We start from the raw sequence: 27,233 nt of genomic DNA, 5'->3' as shown, positions 1-27,233 counted from the left end.
ATAAATAAATTAGATTTGGTTAGGTGCTTGGGATCTGCATTCTTTATTCTTTTAAGCTGCATTATGGGGATATACCTTCTTTCTACTCATTCCTCCCTTGATGTATATTTAGATTTTTCTTTTCTTATGGCTTACTCTCTCTGGCTTTATTGGATCTTTCTGGATTATGACACAAGAATAGTTGAGGAAAGATACAGTGCATCAGAATTTTAGTATTAAAAATAGGTAATTATATTATGTTTATTGTGTGCTGGGCATTCTAAGTGCTTTACATAATTGATTTAGTTTTCAAAACCATCTATGGGGTGTTAAGTATAAGGATTCTTCCTGATTTTATCAGTGAGAGAACTGAGGCACAGAGACAGTTTCCCTGCCATCATGCAGCAAATAGTTAAACGGAACTAGTTTAGCTCATAGGCCTTTATGTATCATCCCTTCTACTTTTTTATGGCTTAAAAAATTTTCAGAATAAAATATTGAAGGGAAAAAGGAAGGAAAACATTTATATATTATTCATTTATAGTCACCATTTGTTAATATTCGCTTTATTATATCTTCATACTTTTTTCTGAACTATTTGAAAGTAAATTGCAGACATTATGAGACGTCATTTCTAAATTCAGCATCTATCTCCTAAGTATAAGGACATTGTTCTGCATAACCACAATATAATACGTTTAAGGAGATTAGCAGTAATTCCACAATTCCTTCTAATATATAAGCCAAATTCATATTTTCCCATTTCTTTCCAGAATGCCTTTTATAATTCTTCCTGTCTGCCCCATCCATACCCCCAATCCAGTATTCAGTTAAGATTTATGTATTGCAGTCTCTTTTAATCTAGAATAGCCTACTCTTTGTTTTGTTTTGTCATCTTTTTTTTTGTTTGAGGAGGATGTTTTTACAGTGTTGACTTTTTCCTTGAAATGTCCAGGAAACTTGTCTTGTTGAATGTCCCACTTTATATAGTTTTCTATTTGTTTCCTTAGCATTAAATTCACTGAGAACATTTTTGCTGCAAATACTTCATTGGTGATGTGTATATTTATTGCATCACATTGGGACAAAGGTAATATCAGTTAACTAGGTCCTTACTCTTAATAGTTATGTTATACCACCTATGTTAGGAGCGTTACTGCTTCTGAAGCACATTTTTGACTAGTTGGGCAGGATAGAGGTGTTTCCAAATTCTGCTTGCAGAATGTATACATGCTTTATCTTTCTGCCCTGGGCAGCAGGGATGAGAACATGTGTTACCTAGTGAACAGGTCTAAACTTGGTGAACCTGAGCCTAGTGAAGATCAACAATATTATTTATTACTAGCTCTCTCAGCTCACTGAAACCTCCACCTCCTGGGTTCAAGTGATCCTCCCACCTCAGCCTCCTGAGTGGCTAGGACCACTGGTAAGTGCCACTACGCTCAGCTAATTTTTTGTATTTTTGGTAGAGACGGGATTGCCGAAGCTGGTCTCAAACTCCTGAGCTCAAGCAATCTGCCTACCTCAACATCCCAAAGTGTTGGGATTATAGGCATGAGCCACCATGCCTGACCATTATTACCAACTCTTGAATGATAGTCTTCAAGCTCTTGTGAACCATAAACTAGAGAGCTCTGGAAATTTAATAACTTTGATGTGTTGTTAATCACCTTCATTTCCAGCATGTACATGTGAGAAAGCTAAGGCTTACACATACTAAGTAACTGGCTTTAAGTTTCATAGCCATTAAATGACAGCATCTACAGTGAAACCCACTTTTTGATGGATTTGATGATAAAAGATTTACTTTGAATCACTGTAAGACTGGGAATTTATCCTCCTGGATAGTACAGAGCAATGAAAGTTTTTAAAAGCGTGGAAATAGATGGAACAGAATTATCCATATATTGGGAATTGTTGACACTAGATGATGGGTATGTTGGATTAAAGTTAACTGTTTTGTCTTCATAGCTTGTCCCCTCATAATTAAAAGATGTTCCAGACAATATATCTATTCTCAAAGTAGGAAGAATGAGGCAGAAGCTTTCTCAGATACCTGTCAGGGGTTTTGTACCTATGTCTCATTGGTTAGAACCTATCACTGGCTATCTTCTAGAGATAGGGGGAAAGCAAATATTTAGCTTTTTTAGCCATTGTAGTAAAGGCAAACAAGGGAAAAGGGAATTGAGAATTGCCGTGGGGTTAGCTTATTAACACTGTCTGAGGCAAATAGCAACCAAGACAAACCACTTTACTAAGATTTGACCTAACTTAATTTTCCTGCTTGGTGATTTGTCAGAAGTTTTCTGCCTCCATTTCCTTACCTGGCTTTCATCTTGCTGCTGAAATTGTATTCTTAAATGTAGTGATTTATTTAATATAATCAGCTTGTCTACATGCCTCTTAGAGTTCAGATTTTCTAGAAGTTGAGAGTGAAGATATAGCCTTTTTCTTAGGCTTCTGTGGTATTACTGTTTCTTCTTCTAGTTTTTTCTGTGATTACTCCTTAATCATTTGTTTTTTTTTTCTTTTTCTTTTTCTTTGCTTTACTCTGAAGTTGTCAATGTGCCTAAGATTCTGTTCTTGGCTCTTTTTTTCTATAAACTCCATCTTGTGTTAATCTCACTCTTAGGGCTATAATTGTGGCTTCTACATGCCCGATTTCTAAATAGCTCTCATCTTTCCCCCTAATTCCAGATATTCCTTTACACTTGTTCTGAAAACATTCCTGTTGTCTTCTCTTACAAATGCTTGTTAAGTTCTCATTGTTTTTTCCTGTGTGTAACCTCATTACCTGATTTTAAGGCTCTTCATAATTTGTCTCTACTTGAAACAACAGACAGCCTGTCCAAGTTTCCCCCTTTGTAATTCCTTTTCATCATTTCTATGCTGCAGCTAGACTAGTTCCTGAAACAAAACACCAATGTTTTGCCTCCAGTCTTAGTTTATGTATTGCCACTGCATGAAATCTAACCTAATCCATTCCTATTAATAGGTCTTTGTAAGGGCTACTTGAAAAGCAGCCCTTTCTGTGAATTCTCTCCTGATTCCTCTCACTGCATATATCTTCATGAGGACTACTTGGTGCAAGTTAAGGGGCGCCATTCGTGTTGTATTCTGTGAGTTGCCACATGGAATGTGATAGGAGTGGTGTTCCCTAGAGTTCTGTATAGTAGATGAACTGTCTTCTCTCTTTTAACCCTTAACCTAAGCTTGTATCTTGTACCTCTTAACACTTTGGTGCATATACTGGCTGTTTTACTTAAATAAAAGTTTAGTCCTTCAAAGTATGGGGAATGTGTTTCCCTGATACACCTATTAGCATAATACTTTGATTATTTATTGAACACTCAAAATATTTTATTTCCAGTAAAGGTTGTGAAAAGTCCTTCTGATATATTACAGGTAAAGATTAATTGAGCCTTACAGTCTTATTTTAGCTGTTAGTTAATGTTGTTTATTTTCAAAATAGATACCCTGATTGGAATCCTGAGATCCTCCCATCAAGAAGGTAATTTTTAAAAATAGTAATATTATTAAAACTTGATTGTATTTTAAAAGTAAGCAGTTAATTTTAAGAATGATTCTTTTGAGTTCTACTTTTGCCATTTAAACAATAGGCAAATGCAAAAACCTCTATGAATCTGTAACTTATTCCAATGCTTAAATGTGACACAGCCCCGCCCCGATCTACTTTCTTTAGCCTTTTCTGAAAATATTTTATTCTGACTTTATTATTTTATGTTTATGATATCTTCTGTTATAAATGACTTGACTGCTAGGAGTGGTATTATTACGTTCTGTATACCCTAGGGGATTCTACTCAGGTTCGGTATGTACACACACGTACGCACACATAGAGAAATCAGAGTCATATTTATAGATGGCATAATCTTTCAGGAAAAAATTATTTAAAACATCTGTTTATGTAAATAATTTCCTAAATTCTTACATAATTTAATACTTTAAAAACATAATTAGATACAATGTTGGTACAGGAAGAACCAGAGAAATTCATTATCGTATTCTTCTGTAAACTAGAAAACAGACATCCAAGCAGTTGGAGGGCTGATAAACTGTTCTGATTGTTTCTTATTTACCTATAAGGCTGAATTACATCGTAACAAACAGATTTTTGTTTTAAGGACATATCTTTTTATCAGAGTTTGGTATTGTTAACAGTCTGTTTTTAACAAGGTGCTTCTGTCATTTAGTATCATTTAAATTTACATTAAATTGCTGATCACTTTCTTTTTCCCCCCCACTTGTAGAAATGAGGGCAATAGAAAAGAAAATGAAACTCCACGAAGACGTTCTCATTCCCCCAGTCCTAGGCGTTCTAGAAGATCAAGCTCAAGTCACAGATTCCATCGGTCTCGAAGCCCAGTGCATTACATGTATAGACCAAGAAGTCGAAGTCCAAGAATTTGCCATCGTTTCACTTCTAGATACAGATCCAGATCCAGATCCCGTTCACCATATCGAATTAGAAATCCATTTAGAGGTAGTCCAAAATGCTTTCGATCAGTTAGCCCTGAAAGGATATCAAGGAGATCAGTGAGATCATCAGGTACACTGATGGCCATGAAATAATGAATGTACTTATTTTGACTAAATTTTTAAATGTCTTTCTTTTTGGATTTTGAGAAATGTTCTATTTTTTTTAAATTTTAGAATTGCTAAATGAGATCTGACCCACATCCCACAGAGTTAATTATTCCCTCTGGTAACTTGGCAAAGAAATGTGTGTGAATGTATGTGTCCACCAACATATTTAAAAACCAAGGATGGTAAAAATGTCTTAGTTTGCTTTAATAATTGATTATTGAATTCCATGGATTAATTTAAAATGTTTTTGAAAAGATTATTATTTTTAACCTGTGACTTAATGTTGATTTTATGGCCCTCTCAGAAATAACTCACACAGGCATGCACACACATACAAACACACTCCTTCTACAATGAAAGAAACCATAGTTAATATCTGAGAAGTACTTCGACACTCCCACTGCTTCACTTGACTAGCCTGAAGAATTCAAAAATAGTACTTTGCACAGGTCTTATTGTATCTAGTATAGTCTAAAATGCTGATTTCAAGTGGAGATACCTTTAGTTATATAAGGCATTCCTTCTTAAAGTATGTTCCAAGGATCGATTGGGGTCCTCAAGATCTTCCAAGTTCTGTGAGGCCTTCTCTTTTCCAATTACATGCCTCTATGAGTCTGGATTTTCTTTATCCAGAAGCAGATAAAAGAATTTAGGTTCTTCTTTTAAGCCTAACATTAAAATGTTTGGAAGAAGATATAGTAGTCTTACTCATTTCACTAATTTTGTTTTGGGAATTACAGTTGGTTTTTATAAAAATACTTACGTTAATATGGGAATTTACTTTTTTTGTCATTACTTTCAGTGGCAAAGACTACAGTTACTTTTGCACCAACCTAACATATGAATTAATAAATTTTTTAAGATTTTAATTTCTAATATGGTAAATATCAATAAATGTAACACAAATCTTTGTAGTCTTTAAAACGTGTAAAGCAATCTCAAAACCAAAACTTTGAGGATCACTGGTATAAGGGAATAAAGGAACTTCATGTAAGCCTTCTGAGTGAATAAAGTATAGGTTTTTTTATTGTCTGTGTGCTCCCTGTTTAGCTTGAGAATAGCACTATGTGATTATGTCAGGAGATGGCTCCTACCTTAATTTTTTTCCAATTGAAATTGTGTTTTATATATTTTTACTAGATAGAAAAAAAGCATTAGAAGATGTGGTACAACGATCTGGGCATGGGACAGAATTTAATAAACAGAAGCATCTTGAAGCTGCTGATAAGGGACATTCACCAGCACAAAAGCCTAAAACTAGCAGTGGAACAAAACCATCAGTTAAACCTACAAGCGCTACAAAGAGTGATTCAAATCTAGGAGGACATTCTATTCGTTGTAAATCAAAGAATCTTGAAGATGACACTTTGTCAGAATGTAAACAGGTGGCTGATAAAGCTGTTTCTCTCCAGCGAAAGGTAATTCTTTAAATTAATTATTTTTGGAGATAAGGTTTCACTCTGTGGTCCTGGCTGGAGTGCAGTGGTGCAAACATGACTCACTGCAGCCTCAATCTCCTGGGCTCAAGTGATCCTCCTGCCTCAGCTTCCCAAGTAGCTGGCACCACAGGCGTGTGCCACCATGCCTGGCCAATTTTTTAATTTTTGTAGAGATGGGGTCTTGCCATGTTGCTCAGGCTGGTCTCAAAGTACTAGGCTCAGGCAGTCCTTCCACGTCAGCCTCCTTAAGTGCATGAGCCACTATGCCTGGCCTCGTAATTCTTTGTTAGTGCAAGTATGCATACATTTGCTATGACAAACAGAAAACAAAATTGTTGCCGGGCATGGTGGCTTATGCCTGAATCCCAGCACTTTGGGAGGCCAAGCGGTGTGGATCACTTGAACTTAAGAGTTTGAGGCCAGCCAGAGCAACATGGTGAAACTCCCTCTCTACAAAAAATATAAAAATGAGCTGGGCTTGGTGGCAGATGCCTGTAGTCCCAGCTACTTGGGAGGCTCAGGTGGAAGGATCACTTGAGCCCAGGAGGCAGAGGTTGCAGCCTGGATTACAGAAGGAAGACCCTGTCTCAAGAAAAAAAGAAAAAATGAAGTTGTCTTAACTTTTTTATTCCATATTTCCAATAACTTTGAAATTATGAGTCGTTAAATGATTTTAGTATGGAATATTTTACTGGTTTTCTTATGAATATAATAGAAGTCCAAGGTTCAAAATCTTGTAGCTTAGGAATTCCAGTGGTTTGATGTTTGATGCATCAAAAGAGAACATTTTGATGGTTTGGCATTTTTGGCTAGCTTCCCAAGCAGATCATTGTGATGAGTTTTGCTCTCTAATTGAGAAAGTGAATAATCACCAGTAGCATTATTGAGCTTTTGTAATCTTTTTTAGTAAGGTATAAGGGTGAGCCTCTCCTGAGAAATGATCTTTATACATCTGTTCTATACTTTTTGTGGTACAATTCAGAAGTCAAAAACTCTGTTGTACAGTGTAAAATGTATATTTTGATACTGATTTTTAGTGTATTTTGACTGTAACCTACTGGTTACAATACTAAGGTATTGTTTTATTGTGTGTGTTTATTGAATCACTATGAAATAATAAAACATCAAGAGACTATCTTCAGAGAAAATCCTAATAGGCCAAATATCGAATATTTTGTATATTTTAATATTAATAAGTTTTCAAGCATTTAGGTATGGTATGCATTGCTCTCAACAGTATCTAAATACATTAAAGACTTTCAGTATGTGCTGTTCCGTGCCCCCAAAGAACTTAACGTTTAGAAGGATAAACTTGTAGTAATCAACCAGTAATTAACAGAATTTTGAAGAGCATTGGGAAGAAATTTTTGAGTATAAGGAAAATTTTGAAGAGGCTGAGTTAGTCTCATAAGATTATTAATATATGAAGTTCTTTTCATTTTGGTTCAAGACTTCTAGGTGGTGGCAGTGGAACTTTTTTAAAAAAAGTTTTCTTATTTAGTAAAAAATAGGAGAGATGGGGATCTCACTCTGTCATCCAGGCTGAAGTGCAGTGGCACAGTTATAAGTCACTGCAGCCTCAAATTCCTGAGATCAAGTATCCTCCTGCCTCAGGCTCCCGGGTAGCTAAGACTACAGGTATGCACCACCACATCCAGCTGGGTGTTTTCATTTTTTTTTTTTTGAGACGTAGTCTCGCTCTGTCTCCCAGGCTGGAGTGCAGTGGCGTGATCTCGGCTCACTGCAACCTCCGCCTCCCAGGTTCAAGTGATTCTCCTGCCTCCTGCCTCAGCCTCCTGAGCAGCTGAAATTACAGGCGCATGCCACCACGCCTGGCTAATTTTTTTTATTTTTAGCAGAGACGGGGTTTCACCATGTTGATCAGGCTGGTCTCGAACACCTGACCTTGTGATCCACCCACCTCGGTTCCCAAAGTGCTGGGATTACAGGCGTGAGCCACCGGGCCCGACCTTTTTTTTCTTTCTCTTTTTAAAGTAGAGAGTCTTAGTATGTTGCCCATCCTGGTCTTAAACTCCTGGCCTCAAACTCCTGGCCTCAAGCAGTCTTTCTGCCTTGGCCTCCCAAAGCACTGGGATACAGGCATGAGCCACCATGCCTGACCCTAATTTTTAACATGAGTGGTAAAGGTGATACTACACTGTATTCAAATGGTATGCATTATATATGAATTTTTAAAAATATACCTGTCTAGATATCATTTCCAATTATTAGAACGGGGGGGTGAGCAAAGCTGTAATTTCAGCTTTCCTTGTCGGTGGGCCATGTAGTTTCATAGAAAAATTATCTCTAATGGCCTTGGACCATTCCATAGATCTTATTTGCTATAAGATGCTATAAACAGAAAAGAGCACCTATAAACCATTTCTGGGTTAAAAAATTTAAATAACATTTCTTATCACTTTTGCATTTAAAATCTTATTAAAGTGTTAAAATTGTGATTTAAAAAAATTACGTAAAGGGGGTGGTGAAGGAAAAAGGAAAATGGGTAAAATATTTGGAAAAGACCCTTTAATATACTAATATTAGTGGTAGAAGAAATTATATAGGAAATTATTACTGTACATTGTAGCTTAATTTGGTTTATTTTTAATTTTCTTTCACTCCAAAAATAGCTTCGGAAAGAACAATCATTGCATTACGGTTCGGTTCTTCTTATATCGGAATTACCAGAGGATGGTTGTACTGAAGATGATGTTAGAAAATTATTTCAACCATTTGGGAAAGTGAATGATGTCCTGATTGTTCCATATAGAAAGGAGGTGAGTCATTTAATCTGGTAAAAATTCATACAAAGTCATTGCTTTGATGATTCTATAAATTGCTGTTGTGTTCCTTAGCTGTTTGTACTGCATATATAATTGTTCTTTGAGAGTTATATAAATGTTTGGATGTGAGTGAGCAAGTGCCCAATACAGTGTTTTATATCCTTTAAAATAAGTGTTTGCCCACTTTTTCTGTAAAGGGCCAGATAAATATTTTCAGTTTTATGAGCCAGTTATAGGATCTCAACTACTGTGCTCTGGCATTCTAGTACAAAAACAGCTATAAGTAATATGTAAATAAGGAAGCATGGCTGTGTTGCAAAAAACTATTTACAAAATAGGTAGTATGCCATAGCTTGCTTTAGAACACCAGTTTGAACATTGCTTTAGAACACCAGTTTGATCATACTAAAACAAATTACTTCCTTTGTATGGTAAGTATTGTCTGTGGGTTATATTCCTATAACTCACATGATAAAGTTAAGAACTATGAACAGTCTTTAAGCACAACATAAAATAGTGAGTTAAGGCTGGGCATGTTGGCTTTTGCCTGTAATCGCAGCACTTTGGGAGGCCGAGGCAGGTGGATCACCTGAGGTCAGGAGTTTGAGACCAGCCTGACCAACATAGCAAAACCCTGTCTCTACTAAGAATACAAAAATTAGCCAGGCATCTCTAATCCCAGCTACATGGGAGATTGAGGCAGGAAAATCCCTTGAACCCAGGAGGTGGAGGTTGCAGTGAGTAGAGATCGCGCTGCTGCACTTCAGCCTAGACAACAGAGTAGGACTCTGTCTCAGAAAAATTTGTGAGTTAAGGCTGGGTGTGGTGGCTCAAGTCTGTAATTCCAGTACTTTGGGAGGCCAAGGCTGGAGGATCACTTGAGGCCAGGAATTCAAGACCAACCTGGGCAACATAGCGAGACCTCTGTCTTAACTTTTTTAAAAAGTTTGTCTTAACTTTTTTAAAAAGTTAGGACGGGGAACATGGTGATAGTGTTGTCTTTGTTGCGAGAAACCTTTAAAATGTCAGACCTACCACAAGCTGGACCGTATCTTCCCTTCCCTCCTGTTGTTCAGTGAGCCCTGCCTTCTCATTTCTTCTTGTTGCATGAGCCTCCCTGGATTTTTTTTATCTTGGTAGTGGTATAGAAATTCTGTAAGGTTAAATGGCCATTTCATGTGTGAAACATCCTTAATCAAATTACAAACATGACCAAAATAAAAATAGGCAAAAGCAACCATGACTTGAGGTAATTTCATAGTTTGATGTTACAAAAGAAAGGATTAAGTCAATTTTAAAATGCAGGAACTTTTAAAGGTAAATTTGTGACTAAAGATGGAATAAATTTCATTTTAGGCTTACTTAGAAATGGAATTTAAAGAGGCGATTACCGCAATTATGAAGTACATTGAAACAACACCGCTTATGATAAAAGGCAAAAGTGTGAAAATATGTGTTCCAGGAAAGAAAAAAGCACAGGTAAACTGGATTTAGGTCACTGTTGTTTAGTTTAACTTTTTTGTTTAAGTATGGCACACATACAGAAATATGCATAGAAACATAAATGTTAGCTCAACAGATTATATGCATTAATTCAAATATATTGAAATCAAAACTTCTTCATAAATGTATAGTGCTGTATACAGTATTAAATAACAATAATTAGGAGAAAATACTTGGCCATATATAACACAAAAATAGCAAATATCTGTGAATCCGGTACCTAGGTCACAAAAGAGAACATTGACAGTACCTGGAAGTCCCTTGCTTACTTCTTCCGAATTCTTACACTCTCCCTTTTTCTCACAAGTAATCACTAACTTGTTTTCTAATGCCATAGTTGAGTTTTGCCTGTTTTCAACTTTACATAAACAAAATCATAGAGTGTATATTCTTTGGGCTTTTACTTCCTTAGGAGTATCAATTTTTGTAACTTTATTCTTTTTAGATCATTTCTGTGCTTCAGTTTATATGTCTATAGATAGTATCTATAGAATTAAATTACCCTTTAAGGATGACCTTTCTGTTAGATACAAAAGCTATATCTCACCTGTAAGGTTTTCTTTGTGTATGTGTGTTTTTAAAAATAGGGTGTTGAGAAAATATTTTTATTACTTAAAAAAAAATTCTTTTATTTTTAATTTTGTGGGTACATGGTAGATATTTATGAGATACATGAGATATTTAGATACAGGCATGCGGTGTGTAATAATCACATTATGGAAAATGGGATATCTGTCCCCTCCAGCATTTATTCTTTGTGTATCAAACAGTCCAGTTATACTCTTATAATTGTTTAAAAATGTACCATTAAATTATTTTTTACTATAGTCACTCTGTTGCGCTAGCTAATACTAGGTCTTATTCATTGTTTTTTTTTTTTTTTTTTTTTTTTTGGTACCCGTTAATTATCCCCTCCTACCTCCTATTACCTTTCCCAGTCTCATAACCATCCTTCTACTTTCTGTCTCCATGAGTTCAGTTGTTTTAGATCCCACAAATTGTGGGATTTTTTAGATACTACAAATAAGTGGGAACATGTGATCTTTGTCTTTCTGTGCCTGGCTTATTTCACTTAATATAATGACTTCCAGTTCCATCCATGTTATTTTAAATAACTGAATCTCATTCATTTTTATGGCTGAATAGTACTCCATTGTGTATATGTGCCACATTTTCTTTGTTCATCTGTTGATGGACACTTAGTTTGCTTTCAAATCTTAGCTAATGTGAACAGTGCTGCTAGAAACGTGGGAGTGCAGATATCTCTTTGATATACTGATTTCTTTTCTTTTGGGTATATATACCCAGCAGTGGGATTGCTGGATTGTGTGGTAGATCCTGTTTTTAGTTTCTTAGGACCCTTCACACTGTTCTCCATAGTGATCGTACTAATTTATGTTCCCACCAACAATATACTGAGGGTTCCCTTTTCTCCACATCCTGGCCAGCATTTGTTTTTGCCTGTCTTTTGGATAAAAGCCATTTTAACCGGGGTAAGATGATATCTCATAGTAGTTTTGATTTGCATTTCTCTGATGATCAGTAATGTCGAGTACCTTTTCATGTGCCTTTTTGCTGTGTGTGTCATCTTTTGAGAAATGTTTCTTCAGACCTTTTGCCCATTTTTTTTAATCAGAATATTAGATTTTTTTTTCCTGTAGAGTGGCTTGAGTTCCTTCTTTATTCTGCTTATTAATCCCTTGTCAGATGGACAGTTTGCAAATATTTTCTCTCATTTTGTGGGTTGTCTCTTTGTTGTTTCCTTTGCTCTGCAGAAGCTTTTTAACTTGAAGTGGTTCCATTTGTTCATTTTTGTATAGCATTTGCCTATGCTTGTGGAGTATTACTGAAGAAATCTTTGCCCAGACCGATGTCCTGGAGAGAGAGTTCCTCCAGTGTTTTCTTGTAGTAGTTTCATAGTTTGAGATCTTAGATAAAAGTCTTTAATCTATTTTTACTTGATTTTTGTATATCTTGAGAGATAGTGTTCAGGTTCATTAATGCATATGGGTATCCAATTTTCCCAGCTGGTACCTCCCTAGGTTATATGCCACCCTAGTCCACTAGCTCTAATCCCAGCCCCAGTCCTAAGTGTTGCCTAGGAGTTGCAGTCCTTGTGTCCTAGACTGCCTTTCAGGTTTACCTAGGACCCTGTGAAGGGGTGGCCTGCCCCTCCACACCTGTGGGTGTTTCTCGTTAGGTGGAATGAGAGACTTGAGAAAAGAAATAAGACACAGAGACAAAGTACAGAGAAAGAAAAGCGGGGGCCCAGGGGACCGGCACTCAGCTTACAGAGGACCCACGCTGGCACCGGTCTCTGAGTTCCCTTAGTATTTATAGATAATTATCTTTACCATCTTAAAGATCAGGGAGTGGCAGGACAATAGGATCGTTTTTAGGGAGGAAATCAGCAGTAAGACATAAGAACAAGGATCTCTGTGACATGAATAAGTTCAAAGGAAAATCCTGTGCCTAGAGATAAACCTTTTAGCAGCATTGTTTCATTCTATCACATGGGGATAAACCTTGGAAAATACCTAGCTTTTCTAGGAACAAAGACACACCCTGCACGCCCAAAATCCATTAAACCTTGAGTTACCACAGCACATGTCTCTTGCAAGAACAAGGTTGGGGGTAGGGCCGCAGATTAACAGCATCTCAAATACAGAACAAAATGGAGTCTCTTATGTCTACTTCTTTCTATATAGACACAGTAACAGGCTGATCTCTTTCTTTTCCCCACACCCTGGAGCACTTGAGCCCATGGTAGTGAGGCTTGCCAAGAAAGTCAGGTTCTTATTGCTGGGATGGATGATTCCTCTTTGGCTAGATCTGGTCCAAAGGCTCCGTCAGTGCATGGGCACTAGCTGAGCCCAGCATGGCTTTCCTGTCCCTCCCTTAAGTGCACAGACTCTGTCCATGTTGTGGGGCCAGATGGGGGAGGTGTGCTGTCAGGGATTTAAGGCTGTCTCTCCTACCCTCTTCAATGCCTCTTTCAGTGATACAAAGTCAAAACCAGGTAGTATGATTGCTCACGTGATATTTGGTTCTTGTGATGATGCTTTTCTGTGTGCAGATAGTTGTAAAATTTGGTGTTCCTGCTGGGGGTGGGATGAACAGTGTAGGCTTCTATTCTACCATCCTGCTCCACCCAGTAATTTAGTTTTTCTACTTGCTGTGGAATGGCTACTTTATAGGGGTTCTATAACACACATTTCTCAATAATTTGATTTGGTAGTCTAACCATGTTAGTACATTTAGATTTGCCTCATTCTTTTTAACTTCTCTATAGTGTTTCTCTGTATGAATATACCACAGATATATTATCAATTCCTTACTGATTGATATTTAGGTTGTTTCTAGAAACAGAACTTTAGTTAACACCTTGTGTACCTTGACAGGCCATCTTTTGACATTTATGATAGTGTTTTTTTAGGTGATACCTACCCAATGGAATGGTTGGTTTGTAGATGCGCAATAATGGATAATGTAAGATTGCTCACTAAATAACTGTAATAATTTACTCCTTGGTAATTTATGAGAGTGTTACCAACATCTTAATTTCTTCAGCTTTAAAAATGCATCATATGGAAAATGATACCTAGTTTTAATTTGCATCTTTTGATTATTCATTAACTTCATCTTTTTGTATAATTGTTAGCTATATCTATTAACTGTTTAAGTGAGTAGTCTGTATCTTTTCCTATTCTGTTATTATCATTTTAAAAATATTCATTTGAAGGTGCATGAATATTGTGCATTCTAGACACTAATTTTGCATTTTATGTAAGAAGTATTTTATAGTGTGTTGCTTGTGTTATGCATACATATAACGAGTTTGAATTTTTTTTTTTTTGGCAGAGCCTCGCTCTGTTGCCCAGGCTGGAATGCAGTGATGCTATCTTGCCTCACTGCAAGCTCTGCCTTCTGGGTTCACGCCATTCTCCTGCCTCAGCCTTCTGAGTACCTGGGACTTCAGGTGCTCGCCACTAATAGAGACGGAATTTCACCATGTTAGCCAGGATGGTCTCGATCTGACCTCGTGATCTGCCCGTCTCGGACTCCCAAAGTGCTGGGATTACAGGCATGAGCCACCTCACCCGGCCAAATTTGAAATTTTTGTGTACTCAAATTTATTGGTATTCTATGGCTTCTGTGATTTTTTTCTTTATTTTTTTTTTGCCTGTGACACAACCTCAGGAGGTCCCAAGGACATGTGCCCCTCTTTTTGAGATAGGGTTTCACTCTGTCACCCAGGCTGGAGTGCAGTGGCACAATTTTGGCTCATTGCCACCTCTGCCTCCCAGTTCAAGTAATCCTCCCATGACAGCCTCCTGAGTACCTGGGACTACAAGTGCAAGCAACCACGCATGGCTAATTATTTATTTTTTGTAGATAAGAGGTCTCACTTTGTTGCCCAAGGTGATCTCACACTCCTGGGCTCAGGTGATTCTCCTGCCTCCGCCTCCCAGAGTGTTGGGATTACAGGTGTGAGTCACTGTTCCTGGCCTGCTTTTTTCTTTTGTCTTTTTAAGAACTTGCCTGTGCTCAGGAGAATGGCGTAAACCCGGGAGGTGGAGCTTGCAGTGAGCTGAGATCTGGCCACTGCACTCCAGCCTGGGCGACAGAGCGAGACTCCATCTCAAAAAAAAAAAAAAGAACTTGCCTGTGCTAGTGCCTAGAAGATTTTATTCCTTAATCTATTACTTGCAGCATAGTATAGGATTGGAATCAGTATTATTTCCAAAATGGGAGCCAGTTAGCCTCAACACTGTTTATGCCTAATTTATCCTTCCTTGTTGATTTGAAAAGCTGCTTTTATTTGTATAAATTCTGTATACATAGATGTGTTTCATACTCTTCTGCTGTGGCAATACTATGTGGTTTCTGTTATAGCAATTATTATAACTTCATAATATTTCCCTCTCTTTCTTGTAGAGTTATTTTTCTTGGTTTATTCATTTTGGTTAATGTTTTTCCTCTTTATTTAAATTTTGTTTAAACTTGAACATTTATTCCTGCACATTAGTTTTAGAATCAGTTTAAGTACTCTAAAAAAAACTTGCTGGAATTTAATTAATACTGTGTTGAGTTTGTAATAGTATTTTTACAACATTAAGTCTATCAAAAAACATGGTTCGTTGGCTGGTGGCTCATGCCTGTTATCCTAGCATTTTGAGAGGCTGAGGTGGGCAGATAACTTGAGCTCAGGAGTTTGAGACCAGCCTGGGGCAATATGATGAAATCCAGTCTCTACTAAAAATACAAAAATTAGCTGGGTGTGGTGGTGCGTACATGTAGTCACAGCTACTCAGGAAGAGGCTGTGGCAGGAGGATTGCTTGAGCCCACGAGGTGGAGAGGTCGCAGTGAGCTGAGATGGCACCATGGCACCCCAGCCTGGGCAACAGCGTCAGGCTTTGTCTTAAAGAACATGGTTTGTTTATTTAGATTTCCTTTTATGCCCTTTAGCAAGTTTTATTTTATTTTATTTCCATGAAGTTCTTGAACATTTTGTGGGGGTTAAATTTATTATTTTACTTATTTTTACATATAGCTATTATATAGCTATATATAGCTTTATTTTTTAGTTCTCATATGTTTTCTAGTTAGTTACTACTAGAGTAACTTGTCATCCTAGTTTATACTTGCTACATGCCATACATTTATTCCCATTGTCCTGGTTTGGATAATTAAATCGTGTGGCCTTAAGTTATTACCAATGTTACCATTTAGGATTTCATTGTTTCAAATAACAGAAAACCTCACTAGTAGGTTGTTAACAAATAAGAGAGATATTTATCTCATAACAGAAATCTGCATGTAGGTGGTCCAGTGCTGGTGTAACAGCGCCATAGTATCTTCAGGAACCCCGCCTTGTCTTCCAGCACTACTATCTTTAGAATGCGTCTTTCATCCTCAGTTGTAAGATGGTTTCTGCGCCTTCTGGCATCTTTTCTATCTTTGAGACATAAAGGAATAAAAATGAAGAGCAAAGTGAGTTTTTGTTTTCTTTTCTGGAAAGAATGAGTTCCCCAGCAGCATTTGCCTGCATTTGATTTACCAGAACTACCAGACACATGGCCATCTAGTTGCAGAGGCAGTTAAGGAGAAACAAGGATTAAATACATAATTTAAGAACTTAAACTTTATTCCGTAGAGAGGTATATGTTCAAGGTTTTTGAACCGGGGCATGACATAATAAAATGGAGATTAGAAGGATTCATTTGGAAATGGTCTGGAGAATGAGTTAGGCAAATGATTCTGAAGGCAAAGAAAGCCTAGCAGATTGATTAAAGTGGAGAAGAGCACTGAAGTCCAGTTAGAAAACTCATTTAATCAATATACTCGGCCTTTTGTGATAATGGTAATGATTTGGGGGTAGACTAGTAACCTTGAAAACAGAAAGGAATAGTGGCTTGTCTTAGCGACTGTCCAGAAAGACTCAGCTGATCATTAAATTTTGGGAATTGTTGAGAAGGCCAGTTTTCTTTCATTCTAAACAGTTAACATAGTTAAGGATAAGGAACATAGGTAAGGATACATTTAAGGAAATAGAATGTTTAAAATAGCTTAAAAAATTCTCTTGGCCAACTTTTTGATGAAGTTGGTAAGGTAACAATGTAAGTCTAAGAGCCCAGGCATATTTACTGTCATGATTTTCTTAGTAATGAACAGGGTAAAGAAAATACTAGCACTAAAATCTAGAAAACATGCCATTTTCATGGCAAATATTAATGTTCTCCAGCTACGTATTGTTTGGATGATGCTGGAACAAGAGGGCTAACTCATGACACCTCTGTTGTGATAGAGCAACATGCCTAGGGATTGAATGGAGGGAACTCCTAACAGAATTTGAGTAGTGCCTTCTTCATATTGGAAGTATGTGGGCATTTGGTTTTTTTTTTGTTGTTGTTTGTTTTGTTTGTTTTGTTTTGTAAATAAGTGTCTGAGGCAGAAAGGGGCAATCTTTTTGGCGTGTTACCACTTCAAGTTTTTCTACCAGTGCAAGCCAGAAATAAGCTGAAAGAACAAACTAGGAAAAAGAAGAGCTGTGCTATAGCTTTCTTGGTCCAGATCTTGATTTTGGCATGGCATGTCAAAATGTAGAAAAAACTTACCTTCCCAACATTTGATATTTCATGTTAGGACTGCCTCTGACTCTAGCTATGTTTCATGTAACATCCTTTCCATTTTGCTGCTTCTGGGAATCAGTAAATATTACAGAAAAGGTATTCTATATCCCTGTGTTAATACGGATTTGTACAACTCTTGTCAGAAACTAGGTAACCTAGTCTTTAATAATAACCTTGCAACCTAGTCTTTAATAATAATAATAATTTAATAATAATCTCGACATCCATTCTTAGCAGTAATTAAGTCTTTTTGAGCTACTCCTTGCCCCACCATTACCAGTAATCTAATGAAAGCAAACATTCTTTTTTCTCCCAGAGAAAGGGTCATATACTCATACTTTAAAAGTTTTCTTTAAAATATTAGGAGCCCAGCGCAGTGGCTCACGCCTGTAATCCCAGCACTTTGGGAGGCTGAGGCAGGATAATTGCTTGAGCTCAGGAGTTTGAGACTAGCCCGGGCAATATAGTGAGATCTTATCTCTACAGAAAATTTAAAAATTGACCAGGTGTGGTGGTATGCATCCAGCTGCTGGGTAGGGTGAGGTGGGAGGATCGCTTGAGCCCGGGAGGCGGAGGTTGGCTGGGTGATGGAGTGAGATCCTATCTCAAAAAAAAAGGGGGCTAGGAGATGGTCAGGAGCCCTTGATGTGGAAAGAAGTAGGATCAGATTTCTAATAAAACCCTTTTAGCCATGAAATACTACTGCGGTTCAACCTTGTACAAAAAAACCCAATTTTTAAAATTTCAATTCAGTGTTTTCAGCAGGATTCATGGGAACATTACAATTAAAATTGGAGCAAGTAGTCAACTAAGAAGATTGCATGGATATGAAAAATAGTGCTGGGGGTTAGTGAACAATTGAGCATTACAGAAAATCTAATGAATTAACAAGGAGATAAAAGCGAAAATATGCAATCAGAATTCGGATGAGAGGTTTTCATTTTAATTCTGAAACTATTTCTTATTAGTTAAGCATCTGTTACGCATCTGTTGTGTCAGGCATTGTAACATCTACAGAAGATGCAGTGGTGAGCAAGAGACGTGTGATCCTACTCTTGGTGTGAAGGTTTAAAAGTGAAAAATGATTAGAGGAAAGGCATGGTAGATATATTTAGAAGATGCAATCTGTACATAAGTGGAATTCCAGAAAGAGGACATCACTTAAATACTGAGGATTTTAAATTTCATGGTTATGGTGGGGCACCTTATAGTGATCTAGGCAGAAAACAGTTTAACTATACAAAGAAATAGTCTAGCCTTAGATGGCAGAGCAACACATTCTTAAGAGTTGGGTGGGAAAAAGATTGTGATTCATTGTAATTGAGTACATTCATTTCAAGTGGAATCCTAAGGTGTGTGTTAGGGCAGTATTTATTCTCAGACTTGCATGGACTTAGAAGGTATTTCACTAATACATCTTTTTCCAAAACATTAAAATGAAGAACGTAAGAAATGGAGAAGTTATTATATAAAATGTTGGCAGTGAACAATGAAACCAGTTAAACATAGACTAAAATCTAAATAATCTTATTTTTATAAAATAAATTTCAAGAAATATCACTTAAAATTACCAGAAACACAATTTTCATCTGAAATGTATAATCAAAAATTGGAATGTAGCCAAGGAGTAAAGGCTAAAAGTTTCAACTTACACGTTGGAACTCAGTAGTTTCAAATTTCTTTTAAAATTGAAAGTTACCATTAGTAAAATAGAACGAGAACTAATTTCTTCTAAATAATTGAGTTGAAGGAATGTGTGGGATAAAATCCCATATAGTGCAAAAAGAAATGACGAGAGTGCCCAAAAAGAACAGAAAGTATAAAATTGCATGAGAACAGTTATGATGAAATTCAGATCAAGTTAACAAATATTTGCTGAATGTTAAAGCACGACTTTATGCACTGGAAATAGAATATTGAAGAAAACAAAGTCCCCGGTATCACAGAGTTTTAACTTCAAGGGATAGGGAGAGAAAGACCACAAATAAGTTAAAAATGCATACATAAATTATGTTTGTTTTCAACCAGTGCTATGGTAAAAAAAATATTAGGAAAGGGGAATAGAAGTACTCTTGTTGGGAAATGAAGAGCTGTGCAACTTTCAGTAAGGTAGTTGGGGAAGATCTCATTGAAAAGGTGATATTTGAGCAAACACTTGAAGAAGATGAGGGAACAAACCACATCCTGGATTGAGAGCATTCCAGACAGAAGGAACAGCACCTGCAAAACCTATGCCTGTGTAGCATCTTAGAGGATTAGAAAGGATGCTTGGGGGTTGGAGTGAAGAAGTGTAGGAAGAAGTGTATTGTGGTTTGGGAGTTAGAAGGTAGGTGGAACATATGTTGTAAACTCTTAGAGGCCGTTGTAAGAGGCCTCTGGCTTTTTTTCCTTGAGTCTAATGAGAAGTTTTGAGTTGCAGAACAGCAGGTTCAGTCTGGTTTTATGTTGTGAATAGAGAGTGGGTGAATCCCAAGGACTGAAGCAGAGATGGTTAGGAGGCAGTTGTAGTAATCAAAGCAAAAGATAGCAGTAGATTAGACCAGGGTGATAGTGGTTGAACTTTAGACATCTGAAATGTCACAGTGCTATAAGAAACCATGTTTTTGAAAGATACAGTAGTTCCCCCTATCTGAGGCTTGGCTTTGCAGTTTTAGTGGTCAGTTGTGGTTTGAAAATACTGAATAGCAAATTCCAGAAATAATTAACATGTTTTAAATTGTGCCCCGTTCTGAGTAGCATGATGAAATTTCATGCAGTCCAACTCCAACCCACTGGGGCTGTGAATCATTGCTTTGTCTAGAGTTATCCATACTTTATATGCTATGTACCCACTAGTCACTTAACAGCTGTCTTGGTTATCAGATTGACCGTCACTGTATTGCAGTGCTTTGTGTTTAAATAACCCTCATTTTACTTAATAATGGCCCTAAAGTGCAAGTATGGTGATGCTGGCAATTTGGATATGCCAAAGAGAAGCTGTAAAATGCTTCCTTTAAGTGAAAAGGTGAAAGTTCTCAACTTAATAAGGAAAGAAAAAAATTGTATGCTGAAGCTAAGATCTACAGTACAGTAAGATGTTTTGACCATATTCATGTAAGTTTTATTACACTACATTGTTACATCTTTTTTTTAAAATTTAAAATATGGAATGCCTAACAAATACATGTGTCATCCTTGCACAGGGGCCATGCTAATTACGGTATCATTCCAATTTTAGTGTATGTGCTGCTGAAGAGAGCATTTTTCTATTTTTTTTATTGTTGATCTCTTACTATGTCTAATTCATAAATTAAACTTTCATGTATATATAGGAAAAAACATAGCATATATAGGGTTCAGCACTAGCACGGTTTCAAGGCATCCACCGGGGGTCTTGGATAAGGGGAAACTGAATGATAAGAAAACGCAGATGAGTTGTAAAAGATGAGATGTAAAATTAGGCTGTGTAATCACAAATTGAAAAAAAAGGTCTTTATAAATAGAAAAAGGTAATAAGCATGTATCCTTTAGAATAGGAAGATTTTATATTTTTTTTCTATATTTTTAAAATTGCTTTATACTAAATTTCTTTTGTTCAAAATATTTTTCCTACATAGAACAAAGAGGTGAAGAGAAAGACTTTAGAGTCAAAGAAAGGATCTGCATCTACCTTAAAGTAAGTGACTCTGATTTCGTATGTGAGAATGAAATGTACATGTGACTTAAGAAATTTTAATTTTTAAAACTGCATTTTTAATATATTTTATCAGTATAACTACAATTTAAGAGGGATATCACTCCAGTTGAATTATTTTAAACGTTTTTAGGTTTAAATATTACATTTTTAGGATTTTGAAGAACTTGGAATTCCTAAGTTGCTGCTAATTTTTTTTTCTCCTTTTAAATAGAAGAGATGCAGATGCTTCAAAAGCTGTTGAAATTGTTACTTCAACTTCTGCTGGTAAGTTGTTACTTTTAACATTCTTTCAAATGAGTGTATCTTGTCAGTTTAGTAGAAACTTAGATGATGATGCTAGGAAGACACTATTGTGCTTTAATGAAGGAGACCCAAATTACATTCTTTAATTGACCCATGTATTAAGCAGATGGTTAATATGTAGTGCTGTGTAATTACAGAATCTCTGCTGGAGTAAATACAGCAAATCTAAGATAATGTATATGAAATATCTATCCTAGTTCCATAGTTAATAGCTGCTTTTTACATGTTTAGGTTAGTTATGCAATATCTCCCTCCATCCCCTCCCGATAAACCCACAAGACAAAACCTGAGAAAGGTATGTTAAGATTGCTTATCTGGTCTCCTTTGATTTTGAACGTTAATTGAGAGCCAAAAGGCAAGCAAAAAAGACTATCCAGAAATGGATATTATCATACTCATGTGATAAAATCTATTTCTTTATACTCAGGAAAATACTTGAAGCCATCATTATGAATCTAGTTAAATAAATATTGCATACAGTTTTATAATCCGAGTTCTCTTTTTTCTTAGTCCATTTAGGACTAGAAAGGTGGAAAAAAGTTTTGAGACTAGTACTAGTGAGAATAAATAGCTCAATGCTGAAAGACAGGAAAGAAAAGCTAAAATAAGGCAGACACAAATTTAGGAACTTACATTGCGTTTTGTATGTTCTGTTTGGGGAAGGTAAAAATATAGTGTGTTTTGGTTTTTCTGCCTGGAATGAGATAAGAATTTAGGTACTAAGTTTTTTACTAGTGAGGTGAAAATTGGATTGTATGGAATATCTCATTTCCCTGTAGTTTTTAGTTGCATAGAGTACTGAAGTATTGAAGGTTAGTAGAGATACTATGAATGGCTTCTGGAAGACAGTACATTTTGATTCAGATTTTAAATTAGGTAACGTTATGTGAAGAGATAAAATGTGGAGGCAGAAGATTACTTCATGTGGGGGACACATAACAAGGGTAACAAAGTGGAGTTATTCTACTGAAGGCCTTGAAGGGTCATGCTGAGAAGTTTTCAAATTTGACCCCATTAGTAGCATTTTCAGAATGTGTCGTAAGATTAATTTCTGAAAGACGTTTTGGGTAAAAAAGTTTGGGGTGTGTGTTACAGCTATTTTTTCTCTTTTGAAAAAATAATTCACAGAACACGTTTTATGAAGTCCTTCAGGAAAGAAACCTATTTAGCTTTGTTTAGTCCACTGTTTCTTAAGCTTGGCAAAAGTGCACTCTATTTTTTCTGTATAAGAGCTAGCAACAATTGGTACAGACTGGGAAATTGCAGTAGAGAATATGGAGCCACTCACTAATTGTTTAGGATTCTTATATAGATTGGATAAATTGGAGAGATGTAAAAATCCCGCTGAGAAAACACAGTTGGGCTTCACTTTGGAATGATTAGGACCTGATGTGAAAAAGGTTAATTTAAGTGATGTGAGGAGGTAAAATTTGCATTTTATTGTATGGAATTTTTTAGTAAATGAGTTTAAAAAAATTTTTAAGTAATAAAAAATTTCCAAGTTTCAGTCCTGATAGGTTTTACTAAGAGTGTGATGATATTATTGATTACAATTGGAAAACTCACAGTGGTGTCTTTGAATTTGGGGGTAGGACCTTAGATTTCACCATTACCAAATTTCAGCTGTCACAGGTATCTGCTGGAGATATTCTTTAGTCAGCCAATCATGTGGCATTGAAAGTGAGATACTTGGGAATTTTTTTAAGTTGGTCTAAATTTTGAAAAGCTAAGTACTTCCTTCCAATATAAATGTAGAAAGAAAAAGGAACCTCTAAACAGGACTGAGAAAGTGACAGGTGAGAAAGAAGGGTACTTTATAATTTTTTGAGATCTGCTCAGATTGAAGAGTGACAGGAAGAGTTAATTAGGGCAGTTTTAAGGATAAATTTGATTATAAGCACAGGGAGGAAGCAAGAGTGTAATTTGATCATAAATGGAAACATTAGAGCTCTTACCCAGTACTAATTAAAAAGAAAAATAGTAATTATTGAGTACCTATTATATGCCCATGCTAGGGGGTACTTTGTAGAGGCTTAGGATGTATCAGTGGACCAAATAGGCATCCCACCAGACAGTTTACATTTTTAACTTGAGATGACAAATATAAAATATAAAATAAACATTAAATAACACAAGTTTTAGAAAATGAGAAGTTCTGTGACACAGAGCAAAAGCAGAACCAGGGTAAAGGTGATGCAGGATTAGTTTGTTTTAAAGTTAGAATTTAGTATACAAAATGAGGTAAAAATGACTTATTAAGTAGACAGGCCTACTAACACAATCTGTTCCAGAAGAGAGAAAACAAGGAAAAGAAGCCTAACATTTGTGGGTATGATATTTATGCTGGGCACATAGTATATTTATGTTACTTTGTTTAATCTTTCAAACCATTCTTTGAGTTATAGTTAATGTTTGGCTGGGTGCAGTGGCTTGTGCCTATAATCCCAGCACTTTGGGAGGTTGAGGTGGACGGATCACCTGAGGTCAGGAGTTCAAGACCAGCCTGGCCAACATGGTGAAACGTTGTCTCTGCTAAAAATACAAAGATTAGCCGCGTGTGGTGGAGGTAGTCCCAGCTACTCGGGAGGCCGAGGCACGAGAGTCTCTTGAATCTGGGAGGCAGGGGTTGCAGTGAGCCAAGATCGTGCCACTGCACTCCAGCCTGGATGACAAGAGCGAGACTCCACCTCAAAAAAATACATTGTTCTCATTTTCTAGAAGAGATAGATTCAGAAAGGTTAAATGAGTCAGGGTCACATGGAGGAGTTAGAATTTGAATGCAAAACTATGATTCCAAAGCTTTGTGCATATACTAAATTACCTCCCTCAGGAATGAAAACTTGTTGATCTCCTTGGATCACTACTTTTCTCCAGCCTTTCTAGTTTTCCTAACAATCTTTTCCTCTTCTCATGTCATACTTTTCTTCCTGGGTGGTTTCTTTTTTTTTTTTTTTTCTTTTATTGAGATGGAGTTTCACTCTGTTGCCTAGTCTGGAGTACAGTGGCATGATTTTGACTCACTGCAACCGCTGCCTCCCGGGTTCAAGTGATTCTCCTGCCTCACCCTCCCGAATAGCTGGGATTACACACATGCGACACTATGCCTGACTGATTTTTTTTTTTTTTTAAGTAGACATGGGGTTTCACCATGTTGGCCAGGCTGGTCTCAAACTCCTGACCTTAAGTGATGCACCCACCTCGGCCTCCCAAAGTGCTGGGATTACAGGTGTGAGCCACCATGCCTGGCCCTCTTTCTGGGTGATTTCTTTCCTGTCAGTCTTTAAGGACATCTCCCATACATACATAAAACTCTTCTATCCCCTTGAGTATACTCTTCTCATTTTCTTATATTACAATTACTACTAATCATCCAGTAGAGTAATTCTTAACCCTGTCTTCTCTTTTCTTCTGTTTGACATAACTCGGATTTCGATAACATCCTTCCTCTTTTCAGCCGGTCAGTGGCGGATCTGTATTTTCCCTTGAATCTACTTCAGCTCTCAGATTCTTTATACGTAGCTTCATCATGCCTATAACTCTTTAATTCAGACCTATCATCTCACATTTGAACTTTTGAAGATAGCCTCCTGACTGGTATTTTTTATTCCATTCTCTGCTTTATTATACACATTGTTGCCCAGAGGTCTCTTTAAAGCAAATCTGATCATTCTACTTTTAGTGACCAGTGGAATAAAGTCCAAATTCATTGACTTTCCGTAAATTATTCTTTGCCCTTTGACCCCAGATTATCTTTTGAACCTATTAACAGTCAACTACGTACTATTTTCTAGTCACTCAGAATAGTTTATTTTCCATGTTATTTCATTGCTTCTTTATTTATGCTATTTGCATAGAATTGATGTCTGACTTCATTTAACTTTAGTAAGCACTTAATAGGTCACAGGCAAGGTACTGAAGATAAAAAGTCAGTTAAGACTCCTTTTGGGGAGAGTTGGGGGACAGATTCTGATTTATCCTGTAAGGCTCATCTCTGATGAAACTTCCTTGATCGAATGATTTTTTTCTCTTTCTGTGGCTTTTCTCTTTTTTATAAATACTATGTCCCCTTTTCTTTTTACCTTTTCAATTCCCAGCTGAAAATGGCTTTCTTTTAAATCTAATTATAAAAATAATGAATGTTTGTTGTCAGTAATTTAAAATATTTCAGAAGATGTTTAAAGAAAGTGATTCACACCATTCAGAGATCTCTTGTTTGTTTGCTTAAGTCAGTCATTTCCACAATAAAAACCCTCTGCTCACCTGTGGGAACTCCCACATGTGAGTTCCACCAAATCTTTTAGAAAGCAATATCGATTTCAGCTATACCATGGCATTCAGGGGAAGGGAAAGCTTCCTATAAAAGGGGGAATGAGAAAAGGTGGGGCAACAGGCTAATACATCAAATACTGACAAAGACACTACACACCTATCTGAATGGCTAATATAAAAAATAATGATAGCACCAAATGCTGATGTGTATGTAGAAAAACTCATACATTGTGTGCAAGAGCAGTTGTGAAATAGTACAGCCATTCTGGAAAAGAGTGTGGAAGTTTAACTTAACAAAACTAAACATGTGCTTACTATGTGAGTTATCACCTATACTCTCGAGCACTCATCCCAGAGAAATGAAAACTTACGCTCATACAAAAGCCTATACACGAATATTTATGGGTACTTTGTTTTTAATTGTCCCAAACTGGAAACAACCCAAATGTTCTTCAGTGGATGAATGACTATTTTAAAAAGTTTTATATTATAAAATTTCACGTATATCATATTGAAATGAAATTACAGAGAGAGAACAGATTAGTGATTGTCAGGGTTGGTGGGAGGGAGGTGGCTATTGCTATAAATGGGTTTTAGAAGAGATCATTATGAAGGAACTGTTCTGTATCTTGGCTGGTGGTAATCACACTGATATACACCTATGATAAAATTTCACAGAGCTAAGTACACATTGTGTGTAAAATGAGTGAAATCTGGATGTTGGTAGATGGTATCAATTATATCAATTTTCTGTCTGTGATACTGTACTACAGTTATACAAAGTGTTAACCATTGGAGGGAAACTGGGTAAAGGGTATATGGGGTCTCTCCCTCTTACTTCATACAACTCCATGTGAATTTATAATTATCCCAAAGGTGAAAGTTAAGTATTTTTTTTAATGCTGACAGCTTTCATGAAACTGTAGAACAATTATATTTAGGAATAATAATGTTAAATTTTAGTGTAAAATTTTAACATATAGTGTCTGCGAGCACTTTGAATAATGGACTATTCTCAAGAGAGGGTTGTATTGGAAGTATAAAGATGGTTCAAAATGAGGAAATCTGTTAATTCAATTCTACCATATTAAAAAAAGGAACGTATGAACCTTTCCATAAATACTGAAAGGGGTATTAACTTCAACATCCATTTCTAGCATTTAAAAAAGAATTCTTAGCGTGGGCAACATAGTGAGACCTAGTCTGTATCAGAAATTAAGAAATTATCTGGGCATGTTGGCATGTGCCAGTTACTTGCAAGGCTGATCTGGGAGGATTGCTTGAGCCCAGGAGGTCGAGGCTTCAGTGAGCTGTGATCGTGCTACTGTACCCCAGCCTATGCAGCAGGGTGAGACCCTGTCTCCAAAAAAAAAAAAAAAAAGTTTCTTAAATATGGTATGTGTGTATATATATTTTTTTATGCACACACATATACAAGTACGCATATGTTAAAAGCCAGCATATACATAATAATATGCTTAATAATGCATGAGATGCATTCCCATTAAACTGAGACTATGTATCAGCACTTCTTTG

At 36.5% G+C, this 27,233-nt stretch overlaps 2 protein-coding genes and 1 non-coding gene across 8 annotated transcripts in view; 1 reads left to right on the top strand and 2 right to left on the bottom strand.

The window, feature by feature from the left end:
• Nucleotides 1-27,233, bottom strand: part of PAIP2B (poly(A) binding protein interacting protein 2B) — a 577,567-nt gene that overhangs the window by 175,073 nt on the left and 375,261 nt on the right. The window lies entirely within an intron of this gene.
• ZNF638 (zinc finger protein 638) overlaps nucleotides 1-27,233 on the top strand; it is a 154,216-nt gene that overhangs the window by 84,465 nt on the left and 42,518 nt on the right. For all 6 annotated transcript variants that reach the window (XM_050754360.1, XM_050754361.1, XM_050754359.1 and 3 more), the window contains 7 exons: nucleotides 3,452-3,490; nucleotides 4,251-4,549; nucleotides 5,728-6,005; nucleotides 8,660-8,806; nucleotides 10,169-10,291; nucleotides 21,046-21,104; nucleotides 21,337-21,389. In XM_050754360.1, the coding sequence (XP_050610317.1) occupies nucleotides 3,452-3,490; nucleotides 4,251-4,549; nucleotides 5,728-6,005; nucleotides 8,660-8,806; nucleotides 10,169-10,291; nucleotides 21,046-21,104; nucleotides 21,337-21,389 (998 nt within the window). The remainder of the gene's footprint in view (nucleotides 1-3,451; nucleotides 3,491-4,250; nucleotides 4,550-5,727; nucleotides 6,006-8,659; nucleotides 8,807-10,168; nucleotides 10,292-21,045; nucleotides 21,105-21,336; nucleotides 21,390-27,233) is intronic.
• On the bottom strand, nucleotides 20,587-20,690 carry LOC126934504 (U6 spliceosomal RNA). The gene has a single exon (XR_007718973.1). It is a non-coding gene; the product is annotated as a U6 spliceosomal RNA (small nuclear RNA).

The sequence above is a fragment of the Macaca thibetana genome, chromosome 13 (assembly GCF_024542745.1).
Source record: "Macaca thibetana thibetana isolate TM-01 chromosome 13, ASM2454274v1, whole genome shotgun sequence".
Classification (NCBI taxonomy): Eukaryota; Metazoa; Chordata; class Mammalia; order Primates; family Cercopithecidae; genus Macaca; species Macaca thibetana.
Note: the sequence above shows the minus strand (reverse complement) of the source record. Positions and strands in the feature narration are given on the sequence as shown.